This window comes from Cyanistes caeruleus, chromosome 5 (genome assembly GCF_971803275.1).
Source record: "Cyanistes caeruleus chromosome 5, bCyaCae1.hap1.1, whole genome shotgun sequence".
Lineage (NCBI taxonomy): Eukaryota > Metazoa > Chordata > Aves > Passeriformes > Paridae > Cyanistes > Cyanistes caeruleus.
This window is the reverse complement of record NC_141705.1, coordinates 11095743-11108083: the sequence shown is the minus strand read 5'-3', so window position 1 is coordinate 11108083 and position 12341 is coordinate 11095743. Positions and strand designations below refer to the sequence as shown.

Below are 12341 nucleotides of genomic sequence, written 5' to 3'. Positions count from 1 at the left end.
TATGCAGGTAAAAATAGTTACTTTCCACTTATATTCTTCTGTTTGAACTAAACATAAGCAAACAATCCTTTCTTCTCATTTCAGTTTTGGAAGAAATTCTGTAAAACCTGACCTTTGTGCTCTGGTGCAGGTATGAATGCCAGTGATTTCAGTGGGATTGGCATTTAGTTACTGACATTTTCAAAATACTATGCTAACATCCTTTTATTAAATGCATTATTAAACCCTCAGAATCACTGAAAAGTAGCTCTGCCTTTGGGTATTACTAACTTGAAAAAAAAATCCTATTCTTGTAATTTTACTTCTTATTAATTTAAATTTTATATTAAAGTTGAATACAATAGAAGATTTCCTCTAAGTCTTGACTCCTTGCCCCTGCTTTCTTTGAATTCAAGCAACATTGGGCCAAAAATGGAATCCTATTAAAAGATGAATTTTAGCCTCTATTCTGTATTTATATTGTCTCCTGTGCCATTTAAAATGGAGTAAATTATTTCAGTTGTCTTTGATTATTTTATTGTTTCTACTGCACTATAAAAATAATCACTTATCATACTCAGAACAGGGATTAAGACAAAAAAAAATGCAATTTGAAGAATTTAGTCCTTATACCACATCTCATGCAGTCCTTTTGGCACTTCCATCTGTCAAAAACTAATAGTCAGATGAAAAATGTCTAGTATAAAACTGGGAAAAAATGGGGAGCGCAAATTGTTTATTCTTCACATCCATAACTTGAGAGAATTTTTTTTAAAAGTCTGACTAGCAATATTGTCAAGTGACATGAAGAGTTTTAACCCTATTCCTCAAGTGAATTATTCCAGGTCAGAGAACTGAAAGGAAGTTCAGACAGACCATTAACAACCTCAGTTGTTTAATTTGCTATCAATCATGGTGCCTTCTTAATTATCAGTTAATAGAAAAAAATTTATAGTAGTGGTGTGAGAAATAATAATGACTCATGTCAGAGTTCAGAATCATGTCCACTTCAATGGAAAAAAACCCCAGCAATTTGCAAGAGTGAGGTTAGGTCAAGCAAGGCATCAGCATAATGTAGATTTGCAATAAAAAAAGGCAAAGAACTGCTTAGGTTTCTTCTTCCCCACCTGCCCCCCACCACAAAAACAAAACAAAACAATACCAAAAAAAAAAAAAAAAGAAAAAAATATGAGAAAAATAAAGGAAAAGTTATAGTGCTTGACATAACACAGCAAAGAGGAAACCTTTATTTTGCCAGGCCATTCCTGAGCACAAGGTACAATGGGCTGAGAGGAATTTGCAGGAGAACTATCAAGGGAAAAAAAAGGTTTTAATCTTGAAAGAAATAAAAAACATTGCATTTTTTTAGTGGAGAGGTGAGGTAGAGGATGTAATAAAAGAATGTATCATAGCAAATGGAAAAAACAGGTCAACAGCAAATCATCTGTGACACAAATGTGACCAGATTCAAAACCAGAAATCAACGGTATCCAGACTTGTAACAGAAGGTGAATAAATAATAACTGGGACACTAATGTCCACATTGTGATACATTTACCTGCGTGGGACACGTTGCTTTTGCCTGGTTTTGGTTTCCTCTGGATCACTCTGGAGCTGCTGCTTGTCCAGACTGGCAGGGAAGGATGGGCTGGTCCCAAGTGCTTGGGTGCTGCAGACGCCTGTCCAAGCATTACAAACATTACCTACTTACATGTACCTGTGTGCACAGCTGTCAAACACCGAGGGGAAGGAAGAAAACTTCCTAAATCATGAAAAGCAGCAGCATTTATAACTAACTTCTCTGAGCTGCCAACTCACAGAGATGGTAGTTATGAGAAGGGAGTAACAACCTGTTGCAACAACACAACAAACTGCAATTCGCTGTCGGTGCTTTTTTACCTGGGAGTTAAAATACTGAGGTCTTGCTCATCATGGCCATGCACTTTTGCTGAGTACCACCTTTTCCACTAGAAAAGGTGAGAAGGGATACAAAGGCTCAAAAAGCCTGAGGCAGCACCTCTTATGAGCCTTTAAGGATTTAGCCATACCTCAGAGGCAGCTTGGATATGAAGGGATGCAAGCCTCCAGTATAAATTTACATGTACAAGAGAGTCACATCTGTCATTGTGATATTAATGTCATCTTTTTGTTTTCAGATACTCAAGATATATGAAAAATGGTAGCCACAACTGGCTACCTATCAAGTAATCACATTGGTCAAAGGTCACTTGAGGTCTTAGGATGATCATAAAATGACCCTGTCATTTTCCTCACACACAAATCAAAGGGGCATGAGACCATAAGGATGCTCTGAAGCTCATGCACTAGACTTGAGTGCCAGACAGAAGTGCCTGGGATCCCATCTAGCTCCTCTGCAAATAACAGAACAGCATTTTCCTGCAGATATGTGAAAAGGTTAGTAAAATAATTGGTCTTTCTTGGTCACACTTGGGAAATGTAAAATAGATGGCTCCTCAAAATCAAAATGTGTACTGTAAGACCAGGCATCTCTCTTGGTCTGAATTATATCTTTTTTGCCCATGCAAAATTAGCCTTGTCTCGGAGCTTTATTAGATTCCAGGTACTGTCTCACAACTATGTATTTTCTTTTTTCTGCAATTACAGGTTTCAGAGTTCTCTCCTGAACCACGAAGAAAAGAAATAGCAGAAGGTCGGACAAAAATGTCCAGCCTTCTCAGACAGCTGTAATGGTAACCTGGCAAGCCTGGTTTCCTATCTGGAATTGTTGGTCAGATATTCCTTCAGCAACCACAAAGCCCCACATATTCCTTTGTCTCAAAGACTGTGGTGATGAAATGCTGGCTCTTTCATTGCTGAGTTTGAGACATGTCTTCTTTAAAATACATGAGGTGAGAATTAGGTCATACATAGGGTTGACACGAGCAGCTGACACATACAGCTCAGACCCAAGAATGAAAATGAAATCTCTGACAGAATTCCCCTGCTTTTTGTATACATATCAAAATAAGTTTCTCCAAGAGCTATATTGATCCTTTTGAGCTGCACAGCCACATCCATACTTATAAAATTCCTGAAAGGCAGCATGTCCTTGAAAACAAGGCTACAGAACAGTAACTTAGTAACTCTAAAGAGCATTATCTGGAAAACAGCCTATGATTTGTTGAGATTCAGTTTTTTACTGCCAACACCAGACCACACTATCAGATGGAACATTCTGGCAAAGTCTTATCTCATTACTCTGAATGCCTTTTCCATTTCATAATACTATATAAGATTAGCATATGGAACCCTATTAAAATAAACCTGAATATTTACTATGCACATGTCAGTCTATCCACATTTAATTAGACGCTTAAAGTTCCTGAAAGAAAACTACATGACTGAAATTCCAATCTGCAAATTTTAAACAGGAAAAACATGATAGATTTTAGAAACAGAAATCTTGTCTTCTCTGGTATACCATGGTCTGGTTTATAGAGTTTAGGTGATATACAGACAACTTAGCAGTGAAGTAAATTACAATGCTACTCACCATATGGCCCTTTTACACTGGTATATTTGGCTGGTGCCCAATCCAGCACACAATATCATACTGTAAATGTGAATTTAGTTAGGCAAGAGAGCAAACTGAATAGGTCGCTGCACCACAAGACAGTAGATGCTTTAAATACAGAGTATATACAGTATGTAGAGTATATATAATACATTGGCACATATCATGTGGAAAAATGAACATCTTACCAAGCTGTGCCACCTTTGCACAGAACAGACATCTACAGACCATTTCAAACTTTCATGGAAATGAAGTAAGGACACACAAGACTACTTGTTCATCTGAAGTCAGCAAAGGTTTTGTGTATGGAAGCCAAAATTCCTTCTTGGTTTTGGCTGGTAGTAGGAACGTAAGTTGATAAACTGACTGTCTTCTAAAACATTTTTGTGTGTTTGGCATTGAATGCATGCCTGTTTAGTGAATAGTATAATGTGCATAAAAAATTACTGTGTTAGGGAGTTTTGTGAGATCTGTGCAACTCAAAGTACTTTCCTGATTGCTTGAAAGTGATTTGGTAACATGGTCTAGGAACTGCTGGTGGTTTCAAGACTGGTATTCCACCAACTTGGTAAAAACTGGCTTATTTCCCCTAATAGACTGTAGGCATAGAATTAATTTCATCCAAGGTTAGATAGCCTGCAATGTGTACTTCTGCAGAGGGATTGCCTTTCTTTATATTCAGTGGACAGGAATATGATAGGGGCAATTTATCTCACATTTGGAACGCTAGGATGTGAATGAAGAGCTTTTTTTTCTCTTCACTGACCATAAAAGGAAGCACAGAATGACAAAGGAATTTGCCAGCAAATATAGAAAGAAGAAGGGGTACAACTCCTCACAGAGTTGGGCACTGTGAGAAGAACTGATGCTTGTCAGCTAGAAAGTCTAGATGGGGTATTTAAAATGAGAGTTGTACCTAATTTAGCTCAGGTAGGACGAGGACCTCCAAGAGACACTTTAAAGGCTTGGCATTATAACAGATGAACTGTCTCAAGACAGTGTAAACAGGTCAAACAGCCCACATGAGCTCACCACCCTCACTTGTCATCAGCCACACTTCTGCTGGTGCACAAAACAGTAGAGCAGCATAGAGCTCTTGAGTGCCTGTGGTGCTCAGTAATGCTCTTTTTCCTTAACAGCATAGGTTGAATCCTACACTGGTACAAAAGCTGTTGTGGTTAAGAAATTTTCAAATTATTTATGAAAATCCATACTGAACCTGATTGGCACTGATACATGGATTTCTTTGATCAACCTGTGATTTCCTTATTCACTGAGAAGATGCCTGTAATCAATGTGATGTCCCAGGAGTGCATGGATGAGAAGAGTGGTCACCACCAACATCAAACTTCCTCATAATAGCTCTCCAGCCAATTGTTCCCCTGGGTTTAGGTTTTTGTAGTTGCAATGGACCCTGCTGGTCACATTTAGGATTGGCACATTTCAATGGGGTGCCAGTTTTCACAAAATAACACAGGAGGTTGTGTTATTTTGTGAAATAACACAAACATGTGACATAACACTACTCTGAGGTTGAAGAGCATTATGGATGTGGTCTACATGTGATCAGGATTCTCATTTGAAACTGCCTAAGGGTTCTCTACACAGGCTGATGGTTCTGTACATCACCCGTGAAGCAACTTTTGTTTGGTGAGATGTGACAGTTGCTCGATGGATTGTTTAAATCACGACCAACTTTACAGTAACTTGACATTCAGAGGTACACTCAATGCTCTCCTCAGTGAGCAAATTTAATGCAAAGGAGATATTATTTACATTATTATCATGGGAAGACTCTATCCAGAGCAGCAATACGGTATAAAAAATTATACACACATTAGCAAAGTCATTGAGTTACGTCTTTGTTTTAATGAATTTTTTTAAACATTTGTATCATCAGACAAAACATTTAGGTCATGAGAAAATATTTATTTCCAACAGCATGGACTTTGAAAGTTAGTTGGAAGAAGGCATGTTCAATGCTATGATTTTTCCAATGCTGGGTCAGTTGAAACAGTGTGTTGTAGTGCATATATTAACCAGTTACCTTAAGGAAATGCAAAAAGACAGTGAAGTAGGAGGTGAGTACAAACATCCAAGGCCGTAAAAATGCAAATACTGACACATGGCTGAAAAATGTACTTTTTGTAATGCTCATTTAGTATCACACAAAACTAGCAACTCACTTTAAAACATTCTTTGTCAGCAACCATACCTCTGACCAAATGAAACTATTAAATTTAATACAGTCTTTCAGCTGGAAGAGATATTAAGGTCTAACACTTAAATGCTTAGATTTTGTTAGCTTTACTTGTTATTTAAGATAGTTTCAAGGTACTGCACCAGTATCACATAGTTTGTTTTTTTTCAAATTGGTTTGTACAGAAACATGCAAATAAAAATGCATGAGGGTTTTATGTATTTGATTCTAATTGTCTGTATTATTGATAAAGCACACCAAGCTTTTTTTGTTACATTTTATGCTGAACTGTTCCATTTCCACATCTACCAAATGCCATCACAGCTCTCATGGCTTACTGTGTAAAGCTGGAAAGTTGAGAAAGTAAGAATGCCTTCACTTCGGACATATATTAATGAAAATAATTCTTTTATAGATAGATGTATCTATCTACATAGTAATTAAGATTACATGGTATTTTATCAGCATGAAATGTAAAAAAACCCATTCTTCAAACACCCCAAACTAGAAGGAAAACACAGTCAACTGGCACAATACACTCTTAAACCAGTTTTGTATAAGGCTTCAGCTTTCCTGATGAATGGGACTAAATCTTAGTAGGTCTGTATACATTTTAGTAATTATAACTGTTTTATGTCACAATATATTCTTAATAAAATAAAAACTCTGATGTTGTAATTAAAGATAGCTAGTTACCTTCTAGACAAATATGATCTTTTAAAGAGTACGCTGTGTTTAAATATAAGAAGTAGAATTAAGGTGCTTCCATATTTCTGCTTTCATTCTTAAAAAGTACCACAGATAAACGATTGCAACAATTGCTTGCGGATATGCTTTTCTTTGGCTTCTACCATATTTTTAGTAGCATCTGATCCCCAGCTGGAAAATTTCTATAACAATTACTTACTTGATTTTGTAAAAATTACGTTATAAAACTGAATGGAGCAAAATGTTGGATGCATTTCCTGTGTACAGCTACACTTTTTTCTCTTCCTATCAGAATTTCCATTTGCATCAAGCAACAAATGCAAGCAACAATAAATTTAAAGCTAGATTTTTTTGCACACTGTAAACTGGGTAGGACCAGGAGTTACTGACAAAACCAGCTGGAAATGCAAGATTAGCAAATTCTCTGTATCCCAACACATTACCATCTAATCTGTCTTGTTTCCCTGACACATACTAACACAATGAAGCTGGACAATGGTTCAACAGCAAGTGCATGTGATAGTTCTGGCAAGACTATTTTTGTTTTGATTAAGCACATATTTTATCCAGGAGGGTTTAGAAAAGCAGGGCCTTTTTCTTCAGGTCATTCCGCTTCCAAAGTGCCAGACGATCAAATTCCTCAATACTCATTTTGAAGACTTCCTGGAACTCTTCAGGGGACAAATGCCTCTTGAAAATGAAAATACAGAAGATATCATTAAGCTTGTCTGTGCACAGGAATATTTCTGCTCTAAGTTTTAAAACACACCACAAAACAATGCATATTAGGGTTTGCACTTAAATTCCAGAATTGTTTCTGGAAAAGGCTGCACTGAAACCAAATGAGCTCAGAGTAGCTGGGAAATGAAATTATTGATGGCAGTAATAACTTGAAAAAAAGTAATCTTTTCTATAAAGTTCTAACTGAGCAGAAACTATGTTTTTTGGGAAAAAGTATGTTTATCCAGGGTGCCTGATGACAGAGCACACTGAGACAAATTTAAGTTATTCCAGAACTTTAAAGAGATTGATAACAATATAATTTTACAGTTGGATTTGTTTTGCCTTGAACTTTAATGAGAGAAGTGGACACCACATGGGTCCACTAATAGTAACAAAGTAGAGAGCCTTGTAACAAAGGAGAGAGCCTACTGCTAAATTCTGAAATCTGAAGTGTGCTTATCCATGGGGAGGGACTCTAGTCAGAGGTTAAGGCTGGATAAAGGGGTTTTTAAATGTCAAGAAATATGCTTCTATTTGATGTTTTCATGCTTTAATATTAAAAAAAAAAAAAAAAAAAAAAAAGATAAAAAGAGAAGAAATCCAACATTAAGAATTGGAAGGAGGTAGGATAACAGTTCCCTAGCAACTATTAGTATCCACACAGAAAAGACAAAAAAAGTAAATATGTGAACGAATTTCGAAGTAAAATTTCACTTTCCATTTACTAACAAAGACTTCATCTTTGTAATGCCATTTACTCAAGAAAACTAAAGAAATTGTTTGTAAGAAGTCATTACATATAATAAGTTTGAAAGATTATCACGGGTCCTTGTTTTTTAAGGACAGCCAGCCTTGGGGTTTTTTCCTCTTGAGATTCCACATATTCAAAACAACAGTGACCAAGATCTTGGAACTGAGCCTTCACTTTTCATTTGACAAATGACAGCAGCCCACCATGAGCGCTGCTCATAGCATGGAACAAACACACCATGCATATTTAGCAAAGGAGATAATTTTTCGCATGAAAATCAGAGCAACATCTGACAACGTATTTTAGAAACAATCTCTCACTGACAGAATTTAATTCTATTGGGTTCAGAAAGAAAAAGTAACTTCTCTCTGCATTGGTTTTTTAAGAATATTTTCCTGGTAATCCAGTGGACAAATGCCAGTAAGTTTAACATTAGCAACTTTCCACAGCAAAGGACATGTCTGTAGGCTGTAGGATTGCAAAAGAAGTCTGGATGAGCAAAGTGTGCAATATTTTATTTTATTTTACTTTCTAGGTTGTGGATAAGACTTGAGACATCTCCTCACTCAGGAGAAAGCAGTGGCAAACTGTAGTTCTTACTCAAAGAGAAAATGAGAAAGCCTAGAAAACTTTACAGGTAAAGCTACCTTGCCAATCTTCCAAAACCATAGAAAATTACATAAAACTTTAAAAGGACTATGTTTTCACTATTTTTCTTTTCCTGAGGCAATTTACACCATGTATTAGAAGCCCATCAGATCTGTTCCAGTACTGAAGGTCAATGGAGGAAAACCCAATGAGCTCTAAATCACCCCTTTCCTCCAGGGTGCCAAACATTTGCTACATCTTCCCCTCCTAATGAAGCTTGCCACCCATCTCAGTACAATCTGGCCAATTCCCCCTTCCCTCTCCAATGCTGTACTTTGCCATTTATCCTTTTGCTTTGCCCTCAGGCTTAGTGAGCTTTTGATCCACATACAGCTATCCAAGCCAGAACGAATTAGTTGTGCACTGTGCTCCTCTGCCTGTGCCCAGATGACACCACCTTCATTCTTTGCATACACTCATTTTCTATTTCTTACGCCTAAGTTTTGTTTTATAACAGCACCATTTTTTTCCTCCTCACAAAAGGTCTCATTTGGTGCTGCCTGGTCAGAAAGCAATTGTTAGTTTCCAGCCCAGGATCAAAGTGACTGAGATGGGGGAAGCATAAGCTCACTTATTTCCACATCCATTCAATTAGAGAGTTTCTTTGCTTTTAATTTTCTTCCACATATGCCATCTCAAGGACTAACAAACTGACTTCCATAATAGCAGTTTCTTACTCCATCAATGCTTTATCCACATGCAAAAATAATTCTGGTAGAAGGGAACATTTTCCCTTTGGTCTGAACTCTTTCTGAGAAGGCCAGTCTGTCCCCAGTGTAACATATTTCCTGCTATTGCCCCTGCATCTTAGAAGCTTTCACCGTATCGTTCTTAAGCACCATGGGATCTAGATTTGGGACTGACCCTAGAAGCAGCAATGACTTCAGTTCTGTCTTCAAATTTGGAATAAAACCTTGGTCCCAGAAAGATGTCATCAAACTGGCTTCAGATAAAAGCAATGGAAGTAATCATGGGTTACAGTTTGATTTATGAGGAAAGACTAAAAGGCCTAAGTATGTCTAAGCTCAGCCAAATGATGACTAAGGTAAAATATGATAATATCTACAAGTATTTGAAGGGTCTAAACACCAGAGGAATACACCAGTGTGACAAGTTTATGGTCACACTTTTCTGTGTATCTGTGATGCTAAATTTGCCCTGCACTATGGTTGGGACTTTGCTAACAGCATTCCTTATAGCTTTAAAACCTAGAGCTGTCCCCAAACCTAAAGGCATAAAAAATGAACCAGTAAGAAATCCTGGACTGATTCATCTTTCTTCTCAGCTATTGGAATATTAATTTGTCTTAACTGAAGTGTTACCTTCTCTCATTAGTCAAATAAAAGAAGGGAAATTGAAAACTAGGAGCAGGGAGTATGAAGATATTCATCTTGAGGTATGAAAGAATATGTGTGAAGCTATGCTATACAAGGCCAAGAACATGAATTCCTTTTTCTTTTTTCAATAATGGGTCAGCTTAAAATATCCAGTTATGTTAATAGTGCATCACTGGGCCATTAAAGGAAGGAATGGCCAAACTTACTAGTAAAAGCAACAGTCATTCCTTTTTTTTTACTAGAGTTGGCCTTGTTTACATAGGAAGTCTGGGTGTTTTACAGTGTGCTAGTAAGTGATTCCTAATTCCCTTTGTGACAGTTTGGCCATATTAAGGCAGCTTAACTCAATCTCCTTCTCTGCTCAGTATCAACAGCAAGGCTGGGCACATTGCAGACACTGAGGAGAGTAGAGTGGACCTCCCAAGGTCCTGTTCTGCCCACACTCTGAACTCACTGTACGTAAGTGAGGTCATTTTGGAAGCTACAGAATGATTTTAACACGATGCTACCTGAAAAACCTTGCTAAAAGATAAGAGAAGCAGTTTAAAGATTATTCTTCACTACAATGACTGCTGTACTGGACCTCACAGCATCAGCATATCAGCATTTGTGATATAGTTAAGTGTGATACTGCTACAATAGAAAGGATGATGGCATCATGTTGTTTTGAAAAGATTGTATTAATCTGAGCCTTTTACTAGGACATACAGAACTAAGCAAGGGCTGAGCTAAACCTCTGCACTGCATTGCAACCACTAGAACAGAAAATCCTCATCCTCTGTGAAATATGAACATGAAAATGAGCAGCACAGACATGACCTCATTTTTTACTCTCTCAGAACAAAACTAATTAATTGCACATTCAAATACTTGCTCCACAGTGTTATCTCAGAAAGAAGTGGTGCTGTTTGCTATAAATTGATGGGGCTTGTCTCTATTTCTGTGGTTTGCTAAAAAGCCAGTAATAATTCTAAATAGAGTAATAATCTTTATTTAATTCAATGATATTTCTTTTCCCCAAGAATAATTTAGTTAAGGAAATTTGGAGATGCTCAAAACTAATACATAGTGTCATGGTTTCACCCCCACTGGCAACCCACACAGCCATTCACTCACTCCCCCACCAGTGGGATCAGGGAAAGAATTGGAAGGGTGAAAGCTGGAAAACTCAAGTATTGAGATAAAGACAGTTTAATAGGGAAAGAAAAAGCCCCACACACAAGCAAAACAAAACAAGGAATTAATTCATTGTTTCCCATGGGCAGGCAGGTGCTCAGCCATCTCCAGTACAGCAGGACCCATCATGCACAGCAGTTACTTAGGAAGAGAAAAACTCCAAACGTTCCCCCTTCCTTCTATCCCTCACTTTATATACTGATCATGATGTCACATGGTTTGGAATATCCCTTTGGTCAGTTTGGGTCACCTGTCCTGGCTGTGTCTCCTCCTAGTCTCCCATTCACCTCCAACTTCTCTGCCAGACTGGGGTGGGGAAAAGCAGAAAAAGCCTTGGATTTGCCTAAGTTCTGCCCAGCAACAACAAAAACATCTCCCTGTTATCAACCCTGTGCTCAGGACAAATCCAAAACACAGCCCCACACATTCCACTGTGAAGAAAATGACCCCAGCCAAAACCAGCACTCAGGAACATGGCATTAGTATGAATAAGTCACAGGAAGATAAAATTGCAGTTCACCTGCAGCCATCCTGCAGGACATGGTGACCAGGGTGTGCTTCACAAGCATCTCTGTTCTTTGTCAGTAACTGGATGGGAGTCCTCATGTTAAAACCTGCTGAGGTAGGAAGCTCAGAGGATATCCTGTTTCCTCATGAGTCAATATTGAAGCAATGAAAGAACTCAGTGGATGGCATGAGTGTGATGAGGTGATGAGTTCAAGACTAGAAAAATCAAGGTCCTAGTTCCTAGAGGAATTTAAAACCTCAGGTTTGTCTCTCTTGCTTCTTTGTTTTTCTAAAGTCATGGGAAATGGCAGCTGAGCCATTGCTGCCTTTGCTTGGATCTGTAGTGACTCTTTCAGCCAGTCTCTCTGAGGCACTACTGTGCACTCTGTTTTATAGAGTGTAATTTTAATTAGCTGTCTAGGTCAATTCATTTTTATTCAAAGTCCTTGCAACACTTCCAAGTTCTGATTCATCAAATCCAGAAATAAAAGCTACATGATCTTCTCCAGAGATTTCAGTATGAGAAATACTCAAAATAAACAGGGATTTATTGAGAAAGGTTTATTCACAGGTAAGCATTCATGTAAATAACCAAGCCTTAGCTCTTCAAGTTGGTGCACAAGGTTGGCTGTTGAGATTACTGTCTTTTCCTATAGTAAGATTCAGGATTGTAGAAGTATCTCAACATGTAGAAAATCATAGCTTCTTCCCCTCTCCAGTTTTTCTCTTCTGAACTGCCCTTCCACTCCCTTCTCTCATGCCTCTCAAGGTTAGCCC

At 37.8% G+C, this 12341-nt stretch overlaps 1 protein-coding gene across 13 annotated transcripts in view; it reads right to left on the bottom strand.

Moving 5' to 3' along the window:
* Positions 1–5363: 5363 nt before the first annotated feature.
* Positions 5364–12341, bottom strand: part of ABLIM2 (actin binding LIM protein family member 2) — a 130054-nt gene continuing 123076 nt past the window's right edge. For all 13 annotated transcript variants that reach the window (XR_015287458.1, XR_015287459.1, XM_086891144.1 and 10 more), the window contains one exon: positions 5364–7112. Coding sequence is in view for 11 of the 13 variants with exons in the window: in XM_086891144.1 (XP_086747270.1) it covers positions 6999–7112 (114 nt within the window). In the remaining 2 variants the exon portion in view is untranslated. The remainder of the gene's footprint in view (positions 7113–12341) is intronic.